Raw genomic sequence first — 24193 nt, 5'->3', positions numbered from 1 at the left:
TTTTAAATTTCTTTATTGATTAAGGTATTACATGTGTCCTTATCCCTCCGTTACCCCCCATCCCTCCACTCATGCCCTGACCCCCGTGTTGTCTGTGTTCATTGGTTAGGCTTATATTATTAACCCACTTTTTGCTGAAGTTGCCAAAACGAAACCCTGGTCACACTTTGAGATTCCCACGATTGAATCCTGTTTTCTTTGGTGCCAGAAATGTCCCCCTTTCTGTTCAAAGCAGCAGCACCATAGAATTGGAGGGAGGGGAGAGGATCCTGGACACCTGGGAATTCAATATGTGGCTCCAGATATTTTACTTAAAACAAGAAAAGACAGACAAAAAAAGCTCCAAGGGAAGCGTGACACAGCGAACGTGCCCTTGGCAGCTGCCCCTTCCCTCCCTTAAGCTCACCTTTGAGAAGATACACACGGAAACACAAGTAACATGAGCATACAGAATTTAATGTTTATAGAACTTTGAATTACTGATAAAACTATTTAAATTCTAGAGCATCTTTCTTGGTTCAAATTGTAAAAGCATGAAATCTAAGTTCTGTATACTTAGATCAATTTGAAGAGTTCATAATTTATTTTTTTAATTTATCTTTATTGTTGAAAGTACCAGAGTATCATAATTTAATACCCCAAACCACTGGCATTTGTGGGCAAGTATTATGGACTGATCAGAACTGGTTTCCTATATATATATTTTTTTGTTTTGTTAAGATTCTAAAGCATTAAGTATAAAGGCAATGTCCATGCATCTCAATGACCAATTTTCCTCTTGAGTTCTTAAGCATATGATACTATATTCATCTAAAAATGAATTTTTTCTGCAACATGCCTCTATCAATGACCAACACATAACTTTATGGCTACAATCCTGCAAGAAGGGGAGGGGGTGAGAAAAAGTTCTAGAGTTTATAACAAACATACAACATTAGAAAGATTGCCATAAATCATTCTTCAGTAGACTTCTTTAACTATCACATTTTTTCAAAAGTAAACAAATTGGGCTATATTTGCCACAACTCAAAGTGGAGCATAAATTTAAATGATGTATTTGTTTTGTTCACTGATAGGAGGCTAATATTACATTAATATCTTTTCTTCCTGTCAAGCATTATTTACATATGTACAGATAAAAATAAAATACCATAAACTACATTTTATAGGAAAGCATAAGGCAGCCAAATGTGCAAGTCTTTAAAGACTGAAAAACTTCTAATAAACTACTTTATTTAGGGAGGCTTTAAATAATATAGTCTATAATAGAGAAAACAAACTGCTTATGAGTAACCTGAGGCTATGGCGGCCCCCACACTCACTTAACCACCTGGTTCTAGGAACTTTCAGACTCTGGATCTGAAAGGTGAAAATAACCTGATCAGGTAGGTGGGACGCAGAAGCATGGCACAGGCCGGTCCCAGGTGCAGTCCCGTGACTGCATGTGGGAAAGGGGTCATTTGACTATGTGATGTCAGAGTTTTCAGAAGCTTCCCTCCTTCAGCAGGTCTGATTACATAAGAGATGTGCCCCAAGTACAGAGGAGCGATTGTGAGCCATTCCAGAGCTCAATTCTGTTCCCCCAACATGGTAGTGTCCATAAGATTCCCCCGCTTTGGCTTCAGGGTGGCAAAAAAGGAGACATCTGGGTCCCGATCTGACTGCAAAACTAAGATGGTCTCTTCAACAACTTCAAGATGAGGGTGGCCAGCATTTCTAAAGTATGCTAGAGAGAGAAACCATGAGTTCGAATCACGTGTGCTATGAATTGTATTCTAAAACATCTTCTACTTTGGGGGTTCTTAAACCAAAACTCAGGACAATACATTATTTTTCAAAGAATTATCATATAAATAAGTCCTTTAAAATGATATTTACAAAATTATAACTAAAAAACTTTCACTATTATCTTTTCTTCCCTCCAATAGAAGTGAACTATCCAAGGTCCCTACCTTATACTAAGTCCTGTTGAGGTGAAAATAACTGACTGGGTTGAGCAATTCATTTTTTCTTACTGATTACAAAACCAGACCATTAAAACCTACTTGTAGTTCAGATTTAAATTTGCTAACTTTCATAATATTTATATCATAAAAAATTTGTAGTTTCCTTCCTTTCTGGAAGATATGTAATATTTTGCATTTTAGCATGTTGATTAAATGTATATGTTGATTTCCTCAGTCCTTTTATGAGTAACATAAAATATACATGAAAGTGAAGTTATTATATAATAAACTGGAAGTGTGCTATCACATGACTTGCCACGATTTCCTAGAGAGGAAGCCTCATTGCTAACTGATAAAGTTTAAGATGTGTAAGCTCAGAAAGCTGGTGCACATACCCTTGTCCAAGAGTGTCTGCCTCAGCGCTTTGGCGAGCATCACCCTGACATTGGGCACAGGGTCTGAGGCAAGGCTTAGAAGGCTGGGGAGTAAGTGTTCAACAAACTGGTCCACAGGGATACACTCCTCACTCACCACTGCCTGTGATGAAAAGACAAAGAACTGACATTTCAATGGTGATCAGCACGGTTCTCCTCAAAACACCCACTTCTGTAACCCCAAAGAAGCAGTTTCAGAACCTGTGGGTTTGAGGGGCATATGTGTCTTAATTTAAAACTCTCAACCACTGATGGGGTCAGAAACACAGTTAACATTTGTAACTCCTCACCAAGCACTGAGGTACAAGTGGAGAAAGCAGAGGCTTTGAGTCAGACAGATCGAGGTTCAAAACCTTGCTAGGCCATTTACTGCCTTTGTGACCTTGCTTCACCTTCCTGAGCCTCCATTTTCTCATCTGTACAATGGCAAGGTGGTGGGGATGGCGCTCATTCTTTTTTTTTTTTTTTCTCCATTTTTTAAATTAAGGTATTACATGTGTACATATCTTACCATTGCCCCCTCCCACTGCCATACATGCCCTCCCTCCCCAGAGTTTTGCATCCATTGGTTATGCTTATATGCATGCATACATGTCCTTCGGTTGATCTCTTATCTCCCCCATATCTCCCTACTCTCCCTGCTGTAATTTGACAGTCTGTTTATTTCTTTACTATCTCTGTATCTATCTTTTTGTTCATCAGTTTATAATGTTCCTTATTGTCCATAAATGAGATCATGTGGTGTTTTTCTTTCATTGACTGACTTATTTCACTCAGCATAATGCTCTCCAATTCCATCCAGGTTGCTACAAATGATGAGAATTCCTTCTTTTTTATGGCAGCATAGTATTCCATTGTGTAGATATACCATAGTTTTTGGATCCAATCATCTGCTGATGGGCATCTAGGCTGTTTCCAAATCCTAGCTATTGTAGATTGTGCTGCTATGAACATAGGGGTGCATATATCCTTTCTGATTGGTGTTTCTAGTTTCTTGGGATATATTCCTAGGAGTGAGATTACTGGGTCAAATGGGAGTTCCATTTTCAGTTTTTTAAGGAAACTCCATATTGTTCTCCACAGTGGTTGCACCAATCTGCATTCCCACCAGCAGTGCACGAGGGTTCCTTTTTCTCCTCAACCTCACCAACACTTGTTGTTTGTTGATTTGTTGATGTTAGCCATTCTGACAGGTGTGAGATGGTACCGCATTGTTGTTTTGATTTGCATCTCTCAGATAATTAGTGACTTTGAGCATGTTTTCATGTGCCTCTTGGCCTTCCGTCTGTCTTCTTTTGAAAATATTTTATTTAGGTCCATTGCCCATTTTTTTAATTGGATCGGATGGCGCTCATTCCTACATAGGCTAGCATAGTGACCAGTAAGGGTGGAGAATCCTCACCTCCGTCACTCCCTGAAACCCAAGCTCTGAGGGCAGGGGCCACACTTGTCAGTGCCAACCAGCCCACTGACCCCATCCAGTGCCCAGCTTCTGGAAACAACTAATAAGGCTCCTATATCACCACCAGCATCTGCTCGTTGCTTCTCCATTGAAGAAGTCCTACGGCGTTCGCACGTTTAATTCTCACAGCCAGTCCTGGGAGTCAGAATCAGCCTAGGTTTACAGGTGAGGAAATTCTGGTCCAATGTGGTAGTGACCAGCTAGCGGCAGCAGGATAGATTCCAAACCGGGTGTGTGGAATCTGTAAATCTGACTCCTACAGCTCTTCCCACTACTGGGAACTGCAGGAGCTACCACGTACTGCGTGTCCTTCAGGTGCCGGCACGTGCATGGAGACTCAGAAGCATCGGCTCATTAAAGCCTCAGGACCACACCAGGAGGCAGGCACCGACCGCTGCTCCATTTCACAGGTGCAAAGGTGGTGCAGAGAGGCTGCCTGACCCAAGGCTCCCAACTGGTAGTTTGGCTCTAAATCGCCCTCAACCTCCAGGCAGTGCTCTCTCCCTGGGACTACACTTTAGTAATAATCAGCATGACCCTTAGCAGGGAGTCTTGGCTGCGCCTTTTCCTTATACTGGTGTAACTGTGGGTTTTCTAAATCTTTAATGATGAATTTAGTGAAAGTGCAAAAAAAATTGTTCTTAAAAAAATTATTTTGACATCTTTTACTTTTGTTTCATCGTGTAGTTTCTAAATCTGCAATGAGTCTATGTATATAAAAGGCTAATACTAGGTGCCCGTCAGCAGATGATTGGATCCAAAAACTATGGTACGTCTACATAATGGAATACTATGCTGTCATAAAAAAGAAGGAATTCTCATTATTTGTAGCAACCTGGATGGAATTGGAGAGCATTACGCTGAGTGAAATAAGTCAGTCAATGAAAGAAAAACACCACATGATCTCACTCATTTATGGATAATAAGGAACATAATAAACTGATGAACAAAAAGATAGATACAGAGATAGTAAAGAAACAAACAGACTGTCAAATTACAGCAGGGAGAGTAGGGAGATATGGGGAAGATAAGAGATCAACCGAAGGACTTGTATGAATGCATATAAGCATAACCAATGGATGCAAAACTTTGGGGAGGGAGGACATGTATGGGAGTGGTGGGGATTGGTAAGGTATGTACACATATAATATCTTAAAAAAAAATGAAAAAGAAAAAAGGCTAATAATATACTAAGTGTCCCTCCACCCATCTGACTGGTTGCTATGACGCACACTGACCACCAGGGGCAGAGGCTCAACACAGGAGCCGCCGAGCTGCAGTGCGTTGGCAGCAATGGTTCTTGGATAATGCACCCCAAAACCAGATAGGAAGGAGCCCGATTCCTCGCAGGGCTGCGTGACTCCACCTTCGGCCGTGGGTTATGTTGTTGCTGGGGCACTGGAGGCCCTGGATCTGGTTCACTGCACTCTTGCATTTATGTTTCACACCTTGTACAACAGCAACTTTGCAGAGCACCCTCTTGCACTCCAGGACGCCTCGGGGGATGTCGGAGAGCAGGTTTCAGCATGATCCCCACAGGCCAGGCCAGGATGAGGGACCCCTTGGCCGGAGAGACCCCACTGACCCTGCAGACACCAGGGAGGGACCACAGGAGGTTGGCTCCAGGACATGTCTAGCCCATTCCCACCCACCAGCCACCTTCTAATTAATTTCCTTTCAATGTGCACAAATCCATGTACCAGGTCACTAGTTTAAAGATAAAAGCAGCCAAAACCAATTTGGCTCAGTGTATAGAGCGTCGGCCTGCAGACTGAAGGATTCCAGGTTCAATTCCAGTCAAGGGCATGTACCTTGGTTGCGGGCACATTCCCGGTGGGGGGGGTGCAGAAGGTAGCTGGTCAATGTTTCTCTCTCTCATCAATGTTTCTAGCTCTCTATCCCTCTCCCTTCCTCTCTATAAAAAAATCAATAAAATATATTTTAAAAAATAATAAAATAAAAGCAAAAACATCTCATTCACCCTTTCTCCAAAAATGATTTGCAGTACTAACTTCTTTACAAGCCTATGAATTTGGCACTTCTCAAAGTGATGGCCAAAGTGCCCCAATGACGCCCCTCCAGCCCAACAAGGGCCCTGGTGAGTCCTTCAGTGGGAGAGGTCAGGAGGGCAAGAAGGGGGGCTTTGGAGTCTGAGGTCAGGTGGAGTCCAATCATGGCTTTCCTGTACTGCTGACAAAGCTGGGTGGCGAGTTCCAAGATTCATTACACTAGTCCTTCTGCCTTCATATGTGCTCGAAAACATGCATAATGGTTAAGACTTTGAAAATAACACGCTAGCATAAAACACTTCCTGTGTGATCTTGAGTGAGTTACTTAACCTCTCTGGGCTTCAACTGTTTCATCTAAAAGTCTCTCTGAAATGGATGTGCCAAGTTCAACACACAGTAGATCTTATTCCTGAGGATTAGACCCTTGGCACACACAGGCAGCCACCTCCTCAGCCAAACGTGAAGCACACCCTCTTGTCCAAGATGCTAAGTAGAGAGGGTGATTTGAGGAGCTGGACAGGCTGCCATGAACTTCACTTAAACAATATTAAATAGTCTCTGCCCTAACCTGCTGCTCTGTCCTTCACTATCCCCCCTTCCCTCCAAGGCAGCTGGCTACAGTGAGAGTCAGAGATGCACACAGCCCTGGACTGGACATGACAGGAGCGGGGCTCTGGGTCTGGCCCTCACCTCACAATGGAAGGTTCTGGGAGGACAGGAGCTTGTTTACTCTCTGTCTTCAGCCTCAAGATCATGCCTGGCACATAGTAGGTGCTCAAACAATATCTACAGGACAAGTGCATGTACAGGTTGGGAAACCCTGAGTCACTCTGCCTGACAGGGCTGGTTCCAATCTGCTGTGAGATAAGGGGGTTTGGTCCACTGATCCTCAATTTCAGGCCTGGGTTCTTCATCTGGGGCACCTGATATCAACACATGGCAACTGTGTGCCAGGCTAGATTCCCCCAGGCCAGGCTCACCTGGCAAATGAAAGCAAAAGCTTGCCTTCCAACCCACTTTGAACAGTGCCGGAACCTTAGGATGAGTTCAGCGATGAAATTTACCCCCAAAGCACTTTCACTGTTTGAATAGAACTTCTGCAGAATTGCCACAACCTGTGAAAAAAATGAGAAGAGCAAATGTAAAATGTTGCCATCTATTTGAATTATGAATACCACTTTATATGGAAACTAGACATTTTTATGTACCCTTCCATCTTTAAAATAAATTTATAAGTATGGGAGAAAGTAATTTTTGTTATGGTAATCATTAGAACACAGAGGAAAAAAGGTGTTTAAATATATAGAAATACATAGACACAAACACACATAAAGCCCTTCATTAAAATAAAATTTAATAAGGAATTGGAACTAAAAAAATACATTATTACTCTTAAGATTCCAAACCTGAGAAAATGTCCCCTTGCATAATAGCTAAATCATTATCTTTCAGAACATATTATTTTTATAAAATTTTAATACCATTAGAATATCTTAGTAAATCAATAATATTTTCAAATGAGATTCTCTCCTTTTCCCTCAGTCTTCAGCTGGTATAAACCCATATCAAATAGGATCTACTTTGTTCACTAACTACTTTTCTATAAAATCATGCTGTAGACTAAACCCAACCTGGGTTTAACAGAAACATTAAGCCACTATTTAAAGGGTTTCATTTATAAAATGATTTACCCACAATTTCCATCCCTGATACAGCTTAACAAAAAGGCTACCTTACAAACTGGTAAAACTATCATACAATTCCTAATTCCAAAATAAAGGCTGGTTTCATAGGTAAACTGACAAATTAAGCCCAGAAAAAAAATAAAGGAGCTAAAAATGGGAGAAACATAAATATTCATATTTCCAAAAATCATAAACAGAAAGAGCCATGATTCCTTACTAGTCTGAAGGAGATCCACCGCACTTCGGAAACCTTATCTGCACATAGCTTTAAGGCAATATGCATTAAATAATCATAAACCTCATTGGGGTTATACAGTTCCAAAATCAGTATCAGCTGCCTGAAATTGAAAAGAAAAATAAATTGTTTTGGGAGGCAAAAAAACCATCTTACTTCATTCTCTTTACTCTTATTTCATCTTATAGATTTAAAAAAACAAAAAACAAAAAGCTAAAAAACAAAAAAAAACCCCAGCTAGGCTGGGAGGAGGGGCAATGAAGACCGAGGAAGGCTTCCAGTCAAGGAAATGCCGAAAGCAGAGCTCTGAGTGAAATGGCCACACAAAGGAAAGTGGGGGAAAAAAATATGAATTTTTCATTTCATACACACAAACAAATCAAATAAAAAGGACATAAATTAAACTTGGTAAAACAGGGGTTGAGAAATTTATGAATAGGGATTTACCATTTCAATTTTAGGTTATCAGTTGGAAAGCACATAAAATTTTAAAAATCAGATAACCTAAAAATAGCCAGAACACTGAAATTCCCAAAGATCAACAGACGAAGGAACACTGATGAGATTTCCCTGCCTCCGCCGTGCTCCTGGAGCTGCACATTAAATTGCTGTTTCTGCCGGCCGGCGGCGGCTCTGCAGAGCTTTTCAAACGCCGCCGTCCCCGCTTGGAGAGAAATAACAGCGATTTACTCCGAGGGGGAATTCATCCTGCGGCTGGCGGGGAAATCAGCTACAGAGCCCTCACTGCTTTATACATGGGGATGGGGAGAAGGCTATGAAAATAAATGACATTATTTCCACACTGGCAACAAAAGGAAATGAAAAAGAGATTGAAGGAAGTTAGAAGCAGAAGCTAGGAGTGCGGGTGAATATTTTCATATAAAAAAGCACTGTTTTCAGGGAAATGATACCAGTATCACAGGCACAGGAGCACAGAATTCTTATCAGTGGCTTTGGCTTCAATAACCAAGGACGATATGGGAGAGCGCTCAGAGATAATGCTGCCTGCCGCGCTAGCCTGCCTGGCCGTGCTAGCCGAGCACACCACACCTCAGCTCCATCCCCAAACCGGTCTTGTCCGGGTCCAGGTCCCTTGGCCCCGGATACCCAGCCCCGGAAGGCAGGTAGCCCATCCCGGGTCTCCTGACCTCGTCCCGTTCCCGGGAAGCACGTCAGTCCGTCCCCATCCCCAGCTGCGCCCCTTTCCGCCCCCCACCCAGTCCCCAGCCCCAGCCTCAGCCCTGGAAAGCCGGTCAGCTCATCCCCAGACAGACCTGGCCGAGTTTCCACACACTGCCGCTAGGGGGCACAATGTTTTCATGGAAAACTTGGGCCTATTTTTCTCTTTGTTCTCTTAGAATATATGCTGGGAACATAGCATAATGACTAAAACCTCAATCGCTCAAATTAAGCATAATGATTAAAGATCACAGCAAAGAGAAAATCTTTTAGTTTGCCCCCGGCATCGGCCAAATCATATCCTGAATAGCTGCAAAAGCTTGATGGATTTCTACAGGGAAGATAATTATTTGAGAGATTTCTAGTTGAGAGGAAGGAAAATGAAAACTAAAGATACTGAAATAAATCTTGACAAGGTGAAAACTAAAACCCAAACAGCCACCACCACAAACAAATCCACTCGATACTGTGGAAATCACATTATGCACCTCGGGAAGGAGAATTATTTAAAGTGATGCTTTCACTCTATTAGAATCGCTAAAACCTTTCCCTTTCCCTTCACCGGCGCAGACAGAATTAAATAACCCCTTCACACACAAAATGAGGTACAGATCTGAGCCACCTTGGGGGACGGTTTTATTTAATAATCGTCTCATCTGTGCTAGACCTTTTCATATCTCTCACTGCAGCGTCATGTTCTTTGGAAGCTGAAGTGCCTAAACCACACTGTGCCCTGCAGAGAAGGCTACACTCAGAATGTTCAAGAAAGCGCTGGCAAAAAAACTGCTCCGATTAATAGAAAAATACTGGAGAGTGGGTGATTCATCTTTTATTTGGTTCGAATAAATTGCTTTATAGAACAGCAGAACACTTTAATTCCAAAGTGACTCGGGCCCTGTCTTCATCTGAAAATGAATGTCTCCCCGGAGACAGAGGTATTTGTAACTTAGAGCTTTGGAGTTTGGTTTATCCCTTAATAAAAACATAATCTCTTTATCCCAAAGAACACCATTACTGCTAGTTTAGAAATCAATTACAAGGTAGGAAAATGAAGACTTATTCCATCTAATTGCCTTCTCATAGCCCCACACAGGTTTTACTTACTCTGCTAGTTCATATCGAAACCTCCAATTCCTGCTGTTATCGGTCACTACAAATTCTTGAAGCTGATAAAGATATTCTCTCCTCTTGTCTTCATGAAGCAACTATTTTTTAAAAATGTATATATAAATAAAAATATATAATTCCTCACCATGAGCCCACACATACTGTTGCATTTTACTTCAGATTATATGTTTGTCACCTGCAAGAACTGTGCCTTCCCCTGCTGCCTGGACCACCCAGTGGGGCTGTGTGGACGCTGCTGTGAACAGGCGCCATGCAGCCCTGAGTGCCTCCAGCCTTCTCCCTGGACTCCTGAGAGACCTGGGTGCCCCCAGGACCCCTAGCTCTTCCTCCTGCTTGGCTATGTCGCTATCAAGCCCTGTCTGTGTGTATTCATGAGGTAGCACCATGGCTGCTCCCCGGGAGTGGGCCCTGCTCGTTGGCTCCTGTGCCACAGGAAAACCTAAGCTGGGCACCAAAGCCCTTCCAGGCAGCTCAGCTCGGGGATGCGTGCACTTCGTTTCTCTGTGTCATTTTTAAATTCTTATTCTTGCACTCACCATTCCTTTGAATGATGAGTGCAAGAATAAGAACAAAGAATATAAAGCAGGGAAGCAGCAACATCTTGCAGAAAAGCCCTGCATGCAGAGTGAGCTGGATTCCAGTGGCTCAGAGCTGGGCAGACCCCCACTGACTCAGGGAGCACGCTGGCCTACCTGTCCACAGCCCTGCAGAATTAGACCTCGGAGGTGGAGGGAGATAGGAGGAGAGGCATAACAACACCTCCCATCACCAGAAGAGCACCCACTCTAAGATTCTGAATGGTATGTTTGCACTGGAAAACACAGACACCTGTGTGTGGTGGGTGTTTTTTTCCCCTCTGATACTCTCTACACATGCAGGGTTTAAAAAACTGTTTTGAAGAGGGGAGGTTTGTTTTTGTTTTTTTAATCCTTCTTCCTACCTTTAGGAAATCATACAGGTGTTTAAGAACTCCTATTCGTACTTCATCCAGGTCTTTTAAAAATCCATTGAAGATGGGTACCAGGTCAGCAGCCGTTAACTGGTCCCCGAGAATCACAGCCAGCTCATGGATGGAGAAGGCCAGGGTCCTACGTACCTTCCACTGGGTGTACAGCAGACAGAAACCAGGAAAACAAGCACAGCGCCATGTTACCAAAAGGTGAGGGCTATTTCTGGAGTAACACTGAGGCTGCCAGGTGCTGGCCACCTAAAGCTTTCTCTCCTCAGAGACCAGTGAACGTGGCAGTCTCGACCTCGTGAATTCAGGCCGTGAGCCCAGCTGCAGCTTCTGACTCTTACCTTCACGTCGGAAGCAAGTGTTGCATATGTATCCTTCAGGCAGTGCCAATTCTGCCTGCCCAGCGTGAGCGCCACCCCTGGGAGGCTGTATGCACAGTGCTTGGCTATGTCACTATCAACAGTCTGGGCTCGAGTTGGGTCGGTCATCGACACATACTCATCCAATAGGGGCTGAGGAATAATATCCTAGGAAACAGGAGAGAAAGGAAACATCATGCTTGCTGGAAAGAAAGAGAAGACACAAAAAGCAAGGAGTTTGGAACTTGGAGGTAAAAACAGAAAATCAGAAAATGCAAGAGGCCTTCCTGAAGCTTCAAGCTGGCGAGCTTCTTGTTCCTCCAGTTTACTACTTGGACTGAAGCTAAAACAATGTCCACACTCACCTTTTCTAAACTCATCCAATGTTTGATGTCATAAGGAACAGTCTAGAATGTTGGTTTGTCTGGTGCACACAGCTCTTGAGAATGGAAACTATCTTTTCTTATAACTGCCCCAGCACATAAGGCCTGAGCCCTACACTCGATCATTCCTAATTCTGTCCAACTGATGGAATGCTGCCTTCATGAGGCAGCACCCCCTTACTTTTATCTCCGTAAGAGGAATGGGATGCAAAAATTAAAAGCATTGAAGAGACTCACATAGCACAAGAAGGCAATCCACAAAACTGAGCAAAGCCCAGCACAGTTCGATAAAAAAATTTTTTTAAAAAGCCATCAAAAACTTTTCACACACAAAAGAAACAAATTGACTTGTATAAACAGCCATTAAATATTTGTGTAGAGATGTCAAAATTTTTCTTATGTTTGATTTAAAATAGTATTTAAAATACTATTCTAGATAACTCAAGATTTTAAACACTACTTTGGAGTTTACTATTTTTTTTATGTTAGAGAGGAAATATTAGCACTACAGATTGTAAAGTAAGATATGTCATGAATATTGATGGAAGGAAAATATTTGCTTCCAGTGCCTATTCTTAAATTTAACTCCCAGAGAAATGTAAAGTTTTAAGCTGCTTTCTTTTCAAGGAACAAACCTGAAGTTTAGATTTATTCTCCTCAAGTGGGACGGGGTCATGCCTCTGCTGGATCCCCAGATGGTCACGGGTTCCAGGGCAGGGCTCGCCTGGATCCTGCAAAAGGGTCGGGGCATGTTACCAACTGGCTCCGCCGAGGAAGCTGCCCTATCGAGCTCTCTCTCCTGGTGTTAACAAAATACAATTGCATAGTTCCATATGATGTAGGGTAGGCCAGTGTGGCTTGGTAGTAGAGTGTTGACCTATGAATCAGTCAAGGCACATGCCTGGGTTGTGGACTCAATCCCCAGTAGGGGGCGTGCAGGAGGCAGCCAATCAATGATTCTCTCTCATCATTGATGTTTCTATCTCTTTCTCCGTCTCCCTTCTTCTCTGAAATCAACAAGAATATGTTTTAAAAAACCAAAACTGCTTGAGGCCCTTACAGAAGATGGGCTAACGCTGGCATGTACCAACAAATGGAGACTGTGTTTACCATTCTTCAAGCCCCAGGACCTCCAGTGTGGTTAACCACAGCTCTTAAGTAACAATTGCACATTTAAGTCATGGACCACTCCTGAAAGCAGAGCGAGGTTTTCAAGAAATGGAGAAGCACACATCCAGCACTGCCCAGGAACTGGAGAGTGCATCGGTACTGAGCACGATAGAGGATGGAGAGGCACTGGCAGACTCCTTTAATCTGAGTGAAAATAAGTGACTGATGAGGAGCGTGTACTCGGAGAACTGATCTGAATGTTCACATGTACAAACACTTTTCATATTTGCTGGTGAACCCTTATATTAGGTTAACAATTAAGATGTGCAAGACGTTCAACGGTGACATATTGGTCTCTGATCATTGACTAACGTTAACTGAGATGGGCCTGACCTTCTGCTCTAACCATAGCATGGGTTCCCTACTTGCATGAAAATGTCACACTGCCTGCCAGCTTAATAGGTTTTGACAAATCAGTTCAATATATGATCCAGGAGAGTCGATTAATACACCGATAGACGCTTTGTTGGCTGAGACACGCTACCAGAACCTTCAATCCCCAAGGTCTCCACTGAAATGTACTGCTTATTTAATAAAGGGCGTGATAAAACAGAAACGCTTTGGTCTGATAACCTAAGACCTCAATTTCTCCAACTTAATAAATTCACATAGATTAATAAATAATAAATCATCTTTCTTCTTTCAGGAATTAATTTTACTCCAAAGTCCTCATTTGGAATTATAAGTACGGCACGTATTTCAGGAGCCCAGCTTCGGTTTCTGTAACCACCACAAGTCCAGGCAGCCCCCAGGGTACTGAGAGGTCACTGCCCCAGAAAACCGCCTCGCAGTTAAGTGACAAGCCAGAAAAAGGAGGCCCCTCCTCCCACTGGGCATTTCGGGACTAAGTTGGTGAGCCAAGATGGCAGAGTGGACACAGGGAATGGGGTCAAGTTTTGCAGCTGAAGTGCCAGCCCCGAGCCTCAGCTCCTCTCCAGTTCAATGTGAAAGAACACAGCCCTTACTGCTTAAGGCTTTTTTAGTTTTTCCATTCCTTTTCCTTCTTTTACAGCTGGAAACATCCTGACTGATCCCACTGGAACCTAAGAGTCAAGCTGCAAATTCAAGACCCCTGATGTCCCACACCACAAACGAAGAACCAAAGACAGGGGCCCTTTGAAACCTCCTCACAAAAGGGCTAAGATGGAGGAATCAATGCCTGTTTTGTTTTGTTTTGTTTTGTTAATCCTCACCTAAGGATATTTTCCCCATTGCTTTTTCAGAGAGTAGAAGGGAGAGTGGGAGGGAGGAAGGGGCGGTGAGGGAAGGAGGAAGAGAAAAACATTGATGTGAGAGAGACACATCAACTGGTTGCCTTCCCCACATACCCTGACTGGGCAGGAAGTGAACCCACAACCCTTGACCGGGACCAGAAACTGAACCTGAGACCCTTCAGTGTGGGGCCAACACTCTGACAACTGAGCAACACCCACCAGGGTGAGGAGCTGGTTCCTTTTTTGTTTGCTCACTTCCATATATGACAGGGAAGCCTGAGGACTGTCACCGTCCCACCAAGGTAAACGTGGCCACACCTTCCTATCTAACTAACACGTCTGATTTCAACAAGGGTAACATGAGTTTTCTTGCCTGTTTTTCTAAACAAACCAGCAAAATAGGATATCACCTTATTTCTTAATATCAAGAGTAACCTTAACAAACTCTTAAACATTTTATATTTAGGCTATTTAAATTTTACTGAGCAGGCCTAGCAGGTAAGGGAGATAATACATTAGTTGAATTGCTAAAACCATGTTACAAACTGTGTGAAATGAGAAACAACTGGTATTCTGGCCTCTGGCCTCCATTAAGGCACATGAAAATGAGAAGGTGCTGACATGCCCATGACCATGGGCATCCTCCCTAATTTTAGTTCTTTAGTCTCACCTGACCGGTGAAGGAGCCCAGCTCTAGGTGGTCCAAGAGCAAGTTTAGTGGGAATTAGGGAGGCACTGGAGCCTCCCACCAAAAGCAGGTAGGAAGCTTCTGGAGAGATGAAACTAAGAAACAAGGCACTGGCCCAGGATGGGAGTCGTCTCTGGGGGCTGGTTTCAGACTACAGGGAAGGGAGGTGGGGTCTGTGGGCTTGCCCAAACCTCTCCCGAAGACATAGCATGCTAGTGCCACTGCAGGAGGGACCGTGTGTTGAGAGGGTGCCTCTAAGGTGAGGGCTGGAGGCCGTGATCAAATTCTAAGGCCTCTGTCAACTTCAACCTGGAGGGGCTGTAGGAATTCACTTTCAATTCCTACTCAAAGATCTAACCCCGTGGGCAGTGAAACGGAGTGGTGATCTGGTCAACCCCTCCCCCAAGAAGCAGGTCTCATCATCTTTGGAGAAGAGGGAAGGTCCTTTTGGTCCCCCACCTTGTCTCTGTGGAGGAGAGTCAGGGTTATCAATCACCCAATTGATTGGTTGTCTAGTTATCCAAAAGATGATCTTAAGAATAAAATTAAACCTGCCATTTATCATCTCCACCAGGACCTACTAATAAGAGAAACAGCAGCTTTGAGATTTCTGTCACATCCTCAGTGGCTGAGGGAGAGGCCAGAGACTTACTGTGCTTGGTAATATCCTGGCCACGGAGGGCTCACTCTGCAGGGACGCGGCCGACGGAGCCGGCCAGCTGTCAGAGGCCGGATAGGGATCTGAAAGGGACATTGCACTCAGATTGTCTGCCAGCGGGCGTTCGGGCTCACTCACAGAGTCCAGCTGTGCGGCTCTCAGTGCAGCTGATAGCACCTGAACTTGAGCTGCAAGGAGAGAAGTTTCGAGAATTTCAATAACTTTATCTGATCTGTGGATGTGGGCACAGTGCACATGCACTCACTCTCCCCACATCTGTCCCTACAGTAACCATGCTCTGGGGTCCCAGAATGAGCACTCAGTCAGGCTGTGATGTTTACCACCATTAACCTTAACGACTCCAACTAAACGTCAGCCACGCACGCAGCATCAAATCTGAACCTGAAGTGCCTCAACTGGGAAATCAGAGCTTGATTCCATCATCTTTCACAGGAAGTCAATACAATGTTACCAAACGCGATGTCTGAGAGGCCCACTGACTCAGGGAGGAGGGTTCTGCACCCTCATTCATAAAGCAGGGTGGCTGCCATCTCCGCCACACAAACACGGCTGCACACAAGGGCACACACATGCAGGAATCAACCCAGCTAAGTGCACACATGTAAGTCATGGTCCTGTTCACCCTGCTCGGCTCATGCTTTCTGTCCACAGCATGACTGTTTGAGACGCCCATAACAGTTTAGATGACATATCTACATATTTTTCCATAAACACAAATGTTTCCATGTCACAAACCTCCAAACATGCACACACAAGACTTCCTGCATTCTGTTTCCTACTGATTAAATTCAACAGACCCCAAGATTCATTAAAATGCTTAGAGTATGTAGCTGGCTCCCTGCTGTGCCCAGAACAAGGACCCACCTCCTCAGTGCCACCCACCAGGGCCTCCCCATGGCCTGAGCAACATCTCCAATTACAAATACCTAAGGTGCCACTTATTTCTGAATCTTTGGGGGTCACAGATCCTTCTGAGCACTAAAGCAGCATGTGGGTCCTTTTTATAAAGAATTTAAGTATGCCTGAATATGGAATATTTTACAAAATAATTTCAGGGACCTGAAAGAACCTATGAGACTCATCACTCAACTTCTCTGTACAGTGGATTCGTAACTGTCCTTTATTTTATTTTATTTTATTTTAAAATATATCTTATTGATTTTTTACAGAGAGAGATCAATGAGAGAGAAACATTGATCAGCTGCCTCCTGCACACCCCCTCCTGGGGATGTGCCCGCAACCAAGGTACATGCTCTTGACCGAAATCAAACCTGGGACCCTGCAGTCCGCAGGCCGACGCTCTGTCCACTGAGCCAAACCGGCTAGGGCCCTCGCCGTCCTTTAAAGCCCTTGTCAAATGTCAATTGCTCTGCAAGGTCTCCTCCCAGACATTCCTTCTGTCCCCAAGAATAATCAGCTTCCTGCCCTAACCTCTGGGCCCAGCCCCTGCCATAGCTGTGGAGGGAAGCTGTTTACAGCCCCTTCCACCTGACCACGAGGGCCTCAAGTCCTCAGTGCTGCCCAGCACCCAGCCAGGTCCCAGCATGGAGTTTAATGCAGTTTTAGAAATACGGTTTCCAAAAGCAGACCTCTGTCTACGGTTATTAGAAGTGATATGTAACATGTGCTCATTCCTTTAGCAAACACTGACTTAATTTCCTTTATAAATTTAAAGACAAAGAATAATCACAGGGCTAACTGGATTTTCACATTTCCTTTCCTGAAAGCGTCACAAATCTTTGCCCAGCAACAGCAGCAAGTGTTGTTTTTTTCCAATTTCCCCAACTCAGGAAGAATACAAATATAGCAATGTTTCAAGAAAGAAGAGGCGTGATAATGGATATGGATTGCAGGGCCTGGCTCCCTGATCTGACGCTCAGTGGGAGTACTAGTCATAAAATGAAAAATACCCCAAAGAAGAAGCTGTCCTTTTCCTTGCTGAGACAGAACCTCAAAGTTTAGCTAAGGACTGAGTTAATGCTCCAAGAGGAGCAGCAGCCATAGCTGTTCATAACCAGAAGGCATTATAACACAGCAAAGGATGTCAAAATGGCCGAGGAGCTAATAAAATTCCCACTGCTACAGATACACCCGAGACCCCTCACTTCCATTAAAACTGACGTCAGACCTGCACGCTGCTCGCCAGGAGACAGGACCCCTGCGGCTATCTGCAGGGAGATGCTGAGGTTCTAGCTGTGGTGAGATGTGTGTACAATGTCACCAAAGATAAGTACATGAACAGATGCAGCAAGACACAGGCCCGTGTGACACACACCCCAGAAACACCCCATCCATCTCCCCTTTCCCTGTGGATAACACTAACTTTGAACATCTGGATTGTTCATCATGTGCTCCTGTAAACTGTCGAGGACTTTCTGAATCTCGCTCCTGGCCACAGAGCTGCTGCACACGGGCTCAGATCTGCAGCAGCCTTCTTCCTGCGGCACAGCCGCACTCAGAAACAACTCCAAGTCCTGGCTGATGTCTGGGAGAGGAGTTCGCCAATAAAGGAAATCACTGAATGCGTCCTCAGGACTCCCGGGGCAGGCCCAGGGACCAGGTGCAGGACGACCACTGATGGGGAGGTTGTTGCTATCTGGGAGCTTTGAGCAGGCACTGGTCACCTCTGCTTCAGCCAGGCTGGAGTCTTCCATTGGGTTTTCCATTGGGCCATCACAGGAGCTCTTGACGTGCAGGAAACCACTGGAGCCCCCTGATGGGCCTCCCATGGGTGGATGTGCCTCTATCTGCCCTGGCTGTGTTGAACTGGGTTAAATTGAGGGAGTCAGACTTTTAGGACCAAGTAATGGATTGGAAGTAAAGTAGGCAAACACAGGCCCACATGCTCACAAGCCTGGTCCTCCTCCTGACCTGGCCGCCCAGCATGCTGTGTCTCCCAGAAGATAGCAGTGTCACGAGAGGATGAGAGGTCCAAGCAGTTCCCTCTGCCCCACTGGAAGAGTGATGTACACTGAACACGCCACACGCAGGTGCAGCCAATCCCTCCACTACACGTATACACCGGTGGTGAAGAGCCCAGCTTCTGCTGGCACACCTTCAGGAGCAAGACCTACACTCACTGCTTCTCAGGACCTCCACCAGGAGGCAGGCATGAGAAAACGAAAGGGGCCAAAGTGGGCAAGTGCTGGCTGGTGGCTAACCACTGGAAAGTCTTGATGAGGAAGCCTGCCCCAGGCCTACAGCAGGGACTCCTTGAGTCTTGGTGGAGGTGGGTGATCGATCTCACAAAGGATGGGTACTGGGATGTGATCTACCTACTCTCACACTCCACGTAATGTTACCAATGGAGAGACGCCTGTTTCTACCTCCAATGGTTTGTTAGTATGCACCCACCATCCTTAGAGAAAATGTATTTAACAAATCCAAGATCAATCACTAGAATTTACTAGAAAAACAGTGTAGGGTCTACTGTTAGTGAGTCAGGAATCTCACCGTTATGGGCATGTAATATTCTATGGCACAAAAATACATTTTTCCCATGTACATTATCCAAAGAACTTCATTAATCAAAAAGTAAGAGAAAATTTTCTTTATAGGTTATTTAATCACTGCTCTCAATGAATATTTCATCTAAATTTAGGAGACACAGTAGCTTCATTATTTATAACCCAGTAGTCATGTTTCAAAACCATTATTGCAATTACTTTTTCCTTCTTTACATAATTAAAGCTCTAATATTCCGTCTTGCCCAGAAGGTCACTGTTACTGAAACTCCAGAGGAGATAATTGCTAGAATTTTAGGTGGATGCTTGAGGTGAAGCGGGATCCTAGTAATTATTGGGTTGGAGCTTACCAGGCTGAGGTGGCGTCAACACAGTGGGCACTGGCTGACCTGCATGTGAAGTTGGACCCCGCACTCTGAGCTGATGACCTGACGCTCAGAGTGCCATCCTCTCGAATATAGAGGCCAGCCTTGGAGGGGTTTGCAAAGGTGGAGATGAAGGGGCCCAGGGACTGAAAGGCAGCCTGGCGCACCTGAAACCAGAGAGAACAGCGCATGAATGTGGCACTCGCGAGGTCTGACCTCAGGCTGAGTGGGGGCAGATCACCTGGCCACTCACTGTCTGCCAAAGCATGTCTGAGAGGATTTCCCTAAATTCCAAATAAACAATTTTCAACAGAAAATAAGGAAAATTTTGGCACTATCATGTAGCACTCTGCACAGTTTTTAACCTTTCAGGCAATTAATCCCACATCAAATAATTCTGGACTTTATAAAGCATCTGAACAGACCTTCTTAATCATTGCAGCACAGTTAAGATCAGAACAGAAGTAACAATTCACAGTTCTGATCTTTCCCTTCTCAGTTCTCATTTCTATGGGATTTGTTCAATATAAATGTGACAGTGGGAGCACCTTCTTAACGCCATCAAAACTTGTGAGATTTTTAGGTGCCCTAAGCCTCCCAAGATCTAACTATGATAATCAGTGACTGAAAAGTTACCAGTCCAGATGCCAAGAGGAGGCCATGCTTACCCATCGACAGGAGTCGCTGACCAGGCGGATGAAGAGAGGGGACAGCTGGGCTCTGCGCATCTCGGGGGACGTGTTGTGGGACACCGCCATGAAGCACTCCGCGCAGGCCTTTCGCATCCCCCACACATTATCTGAGCAGAGCTCATAGAACTTGGGGATCTACCAAAGCAAATAAAATCATGCTACTCAAATCCGGTTACCCGGAGAGCCTGTTTTATTGATGCAGCTAAGGCATATCCATAAATTAATGACAAAAAAATGAAATATATACTAAACTAATTTGAAACCAATAGAAATTATGACAAGCAGAATAAAGCAACATTTCCTTTACCTCTTAATTCCAGTAAAGGACTTGTTAAATTGAACAAGGTAACGCAGGGAAAAACCCCTGAAGGCAGAACAACTGATTTTCAATATGTGATTATAGAGAAATACTGGAAACAACTTGGAAATTCAGTGGCTATCACAACAAGCTCAGCCATCCAGGCACATGGTCTCTGATTGAGGTTAGTGATAGAAGATAAATTGTTAAAAACTGTCCATAGACATGCAAACTTTATCTCTCTGGATGTGACCAGTTTGTACAGTCACTTCAGGGTTCCAGGGTCTGGCCACGTATATAGCACTTTAACTTCTCCATGAAACCACGTGTCATATCTAACTGGTTCCCTCATCAATAAATAAGTTTAATAAAACCACTGACATATCTTCATTTTATATATGTATGAAGGTCATGATTATATCCTCTTTTAAAATTTTGCCTTTAAAAATAAAGCTTTGGCCGAAGCCGGTGTAGCTCAGTGGATAGAGCCTCGACCTGAGGACTGAAAGGTCCCAGGTTCGATTCCGGTCAAGGGCATGTACCTTGGTTGCAGGCACATCCCCGGTAGGGGGTGTGCAAGAGGCAGCTGATCGATGATTCTCTCTCATCGATGTTTCTAGCTCTCTATCCTTCTCTCTTCCTCTCTGTAAAAAATCAATAAAATATATTTTAAAAAAATAAAAAATAAAAATAAAGCTTTGGTCTACGGCCATACTATCCTGACCATGCCAATCTTGTCTAAAAATATGATTTGTTTTTAATATCTTAACATAAAATAATCAGCAAAAAGCTCTACAAATGGGCATAAGCGAGTACAGAAATATCTGCCTATAGAAAGATGATTATGATGCTTCACTCAGACACATTAAGTAAAGGGTAACACTCCCTGTATACTCAAAGCAATAGCCCACTAAGAATTATTTTGGGATCAGAACTATGTTGACACGGCTTATACTTTTTTTAACATGTGTTGTTATTTATTTTAGAGAGAGAGGAAGGGAGAGGGACAGCGAGAGAAACATTGATGTGAGAAACACTGATTCGTTGCCTTCCATACATACCCCAACCAAAGACCAAACCCACAACCTGGGACTGTGTCCTGATCTCCCAGGGGAATTGAATGTATTGGATGACACTCAACCAACTGTGCCACACTGGCCAGAGAGACATGGCTTATACTTCAAATAAAATAAAATGAGCTTCTGCACTTAAATTTACAAGTCAATTTAAAGATTATACTTTCTGAGGTAAAATTCTAACCTTTAGGTAGTACATCCTGTCAAATACAGAGGCAAGCATGTGCTGAGCAGCGTTCTCCAGGAGCCAGGGCCTAGGCAGGCACCTGGAGGCAAGAAGGGCGAACGTGATAGGGTAAAGATCCGGAATCAGCCAGACCAGAATGGGTGTGGAGGGACACACATGTCCTCTGAACTAACTGTCCTGAGGGTGCTGAAAAGGGAGGAATGAACTCTCTCTGACAGGGGGAGAACAGGGTGAGTCTAAGACAGAAAGCACCTGACTGAGACATATGCATATTCAAGGTGGGTCTGCCATCTGCTGTGGGAGCAGGGTCCCACCAGGTAGGAACAATGCTCGAAGAGGGGCAGTAACAAGCAGAAGAGTCACTGGCTGGCTTATGAAGTGGCACTTTACCCCACTGTGTCTCAGAACAGTGAGGGAATTTATAAACAACATGAACCCCTGGGCCCACCCCCTTCCAACCTCCCCATGACTCAGATGCATAGCCCGGGGAAGCCGCATCCAGGCTGGAGCAATGTTCAGATCTGAGGAAGGTGACTGGAGGGAAGGCAGGAAAGCTACTTGTAAAGGGACCTGAGAGGCCAAGAAGGGTCTGGATGTTACAAGAAACAGTCCCCTGGGTTTGGAAGCCTAGGAGTGAGGTAGTATAGCGATATTCTAGAAAGAGCAGGGAGGAAGAACAGAAGAGGCCCGCAGGAAGGAGGACAGGGGTGCTTCTACTCTGTTCCACAGACTAGCTGCCTCATTCTTATGAAAAACATTAGCTTCAGAAGTCAAGAAATTTGAAATTGATGAATGCAAAATTAAGCTGCCGTTCCAAAGAAAAAGACTCACAGACACAAAACTACGATGGATTTTAAAGGTGCCTTAACATGTGCATCAGCAATTACAATTGGCAAAACTTCACGTACCAAAAATTTCTCAGTGGCTTCTTGTCCAACGGCGTGACAAATATCCCCAAAATTTGTAGCACATACCTTAAAAAAGGCAAAAGGCATACCCATTACTCTCATCTTCTTTTGTTTTAACAAACTGCGCAGACTAACAAGCAGGGACCTTGAGAACAATTACTCCTCTAGTGAGGCAGCTAACAAGCACTCACTAAGCCCATCGCCCACACAGCACCACCCAGGTGCCTCCGATGCATTGGAAACTGAAGATTTACAATAGAGTACCAAATTCTAGCACTTTCTGGCTCCTAATTGATCTCAATACATAATGTATTTGGTTAGGAGAGAGCAAAAGAGACCCTTCATATCTTCCGCATGGTACAATAAATAAGACCAAATGAGACGACTTCTTGTTGATGAGTCATGAGGAGAGACCAGAGGGAAGATGAGGCTGTTCAGGGAGGGTAGCATTGGCCTTCAAAAGGAAGGATTTGACAACCAAGTGACAAGCGATGAAAAGGGAAGAGGGCGGGGTAGGATAGGAGTTGGAAGTAGGGCAAGTCACCTAAGAAAATGAAAGGCTCTGCTCATCTAGGCACAAGCATTGAGTCACAGTCAGCAAGGTCCCCTGGCTCCTGAGAACAGGCATACTCAGACACAATCTCACCCCCAGAGCGCTCTGCATTCCCTACTTGCAGTAAAAACTGGCAACGCTGTTAGATGTTTTCCTCACACAGTTCACACTGGCCATATTTTCCTTCCAGACCTTGTCTTCTGAGGAAGTTCAGAAACTTTATGGGCATGGATTTTGAATTTTTTAACGTTTTGAATTTTTCAAGTTTTGAAACTATATGTGCTCACCTTCCGAACTTGAAAGAGCTTCCCATCACCACATAATTCACAGAATCGAGGGAGCAGCAGGCGTTCCACTGTGCTCTTGCTCAGCACTGAAGCCAGTTTGCAGATGATCTATAAAAAGGAAGAAAATCAGTCACTTGAAATACCAAAGCTTATGTGTTGCACATCAGTTCTTAGGTTCCAAAAGCTAATATTCAAAATATTACCAAAATACTCAAGAAGTAAAAATGGAAAACACCTTCTTTTGAGTTCCGTCACGTTCTCTGATTAATAAAAGGCCAAATAACTTTCAAGTTTTACTCAGATAAGCATTTGTCTGAAGCTCAAAGGTTATCATTAGAGGGATCCACTGTGTTCCCAACACAAAAGTGAACAATTTATGTGCAATAACTCGTTTTACCTTCCCCAAATCTTATGACAGGTATTACTTATCCTCATTTTTCCAAATGAGGAAATTAACACTCAAAGAGGTTAAGTAATGTGACCAAAACCAGAGTGGGGAGGGGGGACATGTAGAAGGAGCTGGACACAGTACAAAAAGTGACCTGAGGCATTGGAGAGGGATCAGATGTTGATGGAAACAAAGGAGAGCAGACCCTGAGAGAAGGGAACTAAACTGGATAAACTGTGCATTGCTGGTGCTGTTTTGCCTGGGCATTCTCATTCTGCGTGGCAATGCAGAGTAACTGGACCTCAAGCAAAAGCTATAGTATAACTGGTTTAAGAAGTCAGAGACTGAAGTTGCCAAAGCAGCTGACACATGAGGTTAGAGATCCTGGGAAGAAGGAATGAGAGAACTAAGAAAGGGAAAGCCCCCCAAATCTGTGATTAAATCCT

General features: G+C 44.1%; 1 protein-coding gene across 7 annotated transcripts in view; it reads right to left on the bottom strand.

Moving 5' to 3' along the window:
- The window catches only part of LOC311624261 (serine/threonine-protein phosphatase 4 regulatory subunit 1-like), an 83896-nt gene continuing 59703 nt past the window's right edge, over positions 1-24193 (bottom strand). For 5 of the 7 annotated variants that reach the window (XM_084887246.1, XM_084887250.1, XM_084887248.1 and 2 more), the window contains 14 exons: positions 23360-23467; positions 22520-22585; positions 20027-20185; positions 19344-19525; positions 17853-18295; positions 15503-15696; positions 12414-12509; positions 11378-11563; positions 11019-11180; positions 10055-10155; positions 7754-7874; positions 6832-6966; positions 2342-2483; positions 1-1726 (listed from right to left, as the gene is read on the bottom strand). In XM_084887246.1, the coding sequence (XP_084743372.1) occupies positions 1569-1726; positions 2342-2483; positions 6832-6966; positions 7754-7874; positions 10055-10155; positions 11019-11180; positions 11378-11563; positions 12414-12509; positions 15503-15696; positions 17853-18295; positions 19344-19525; positions 20027-20185; positions 22520-22585; positions 23360-23467 (2253 nt within the window). In that variant the 3' untranslated portion in view covers positions 1-1568. The remainder of the gene's footprint in view (positions 1727-2341; positions 2484-6831; positions 6967-7753; positions 7875-10054; positions 10156-11018; positions 11181-11377; positions 11564-12413; positions 12510-15502; positions 15697-17852; positions 18296-19343; positions 19526-20026; positions 20186-22519; positions 22586-23359; positions 23468-24193) is intronic. The other 2 variants (XM_084887252.1, XM_084887249.1) reach the window with 2 other exon arrangements.

This window comes from Pipistrellus hanaki (assembly GCF_964339955.1).
Source record: "Pipistrellus hanaki genome assembly, chromosome: 6".
Classification (NCBI taxonomy): domain Eukaryota; kingdom Metazoa; phylum Chordata; class Mammalia; order Chiroptera; family Vespertilionidae; genus Pipistrellus; species Pipistrellus hanaki.
Note: the sequence above shows the minus strand (reverse complement) of the source record. Positions and strands in the feature narration are given on the sequence as shown.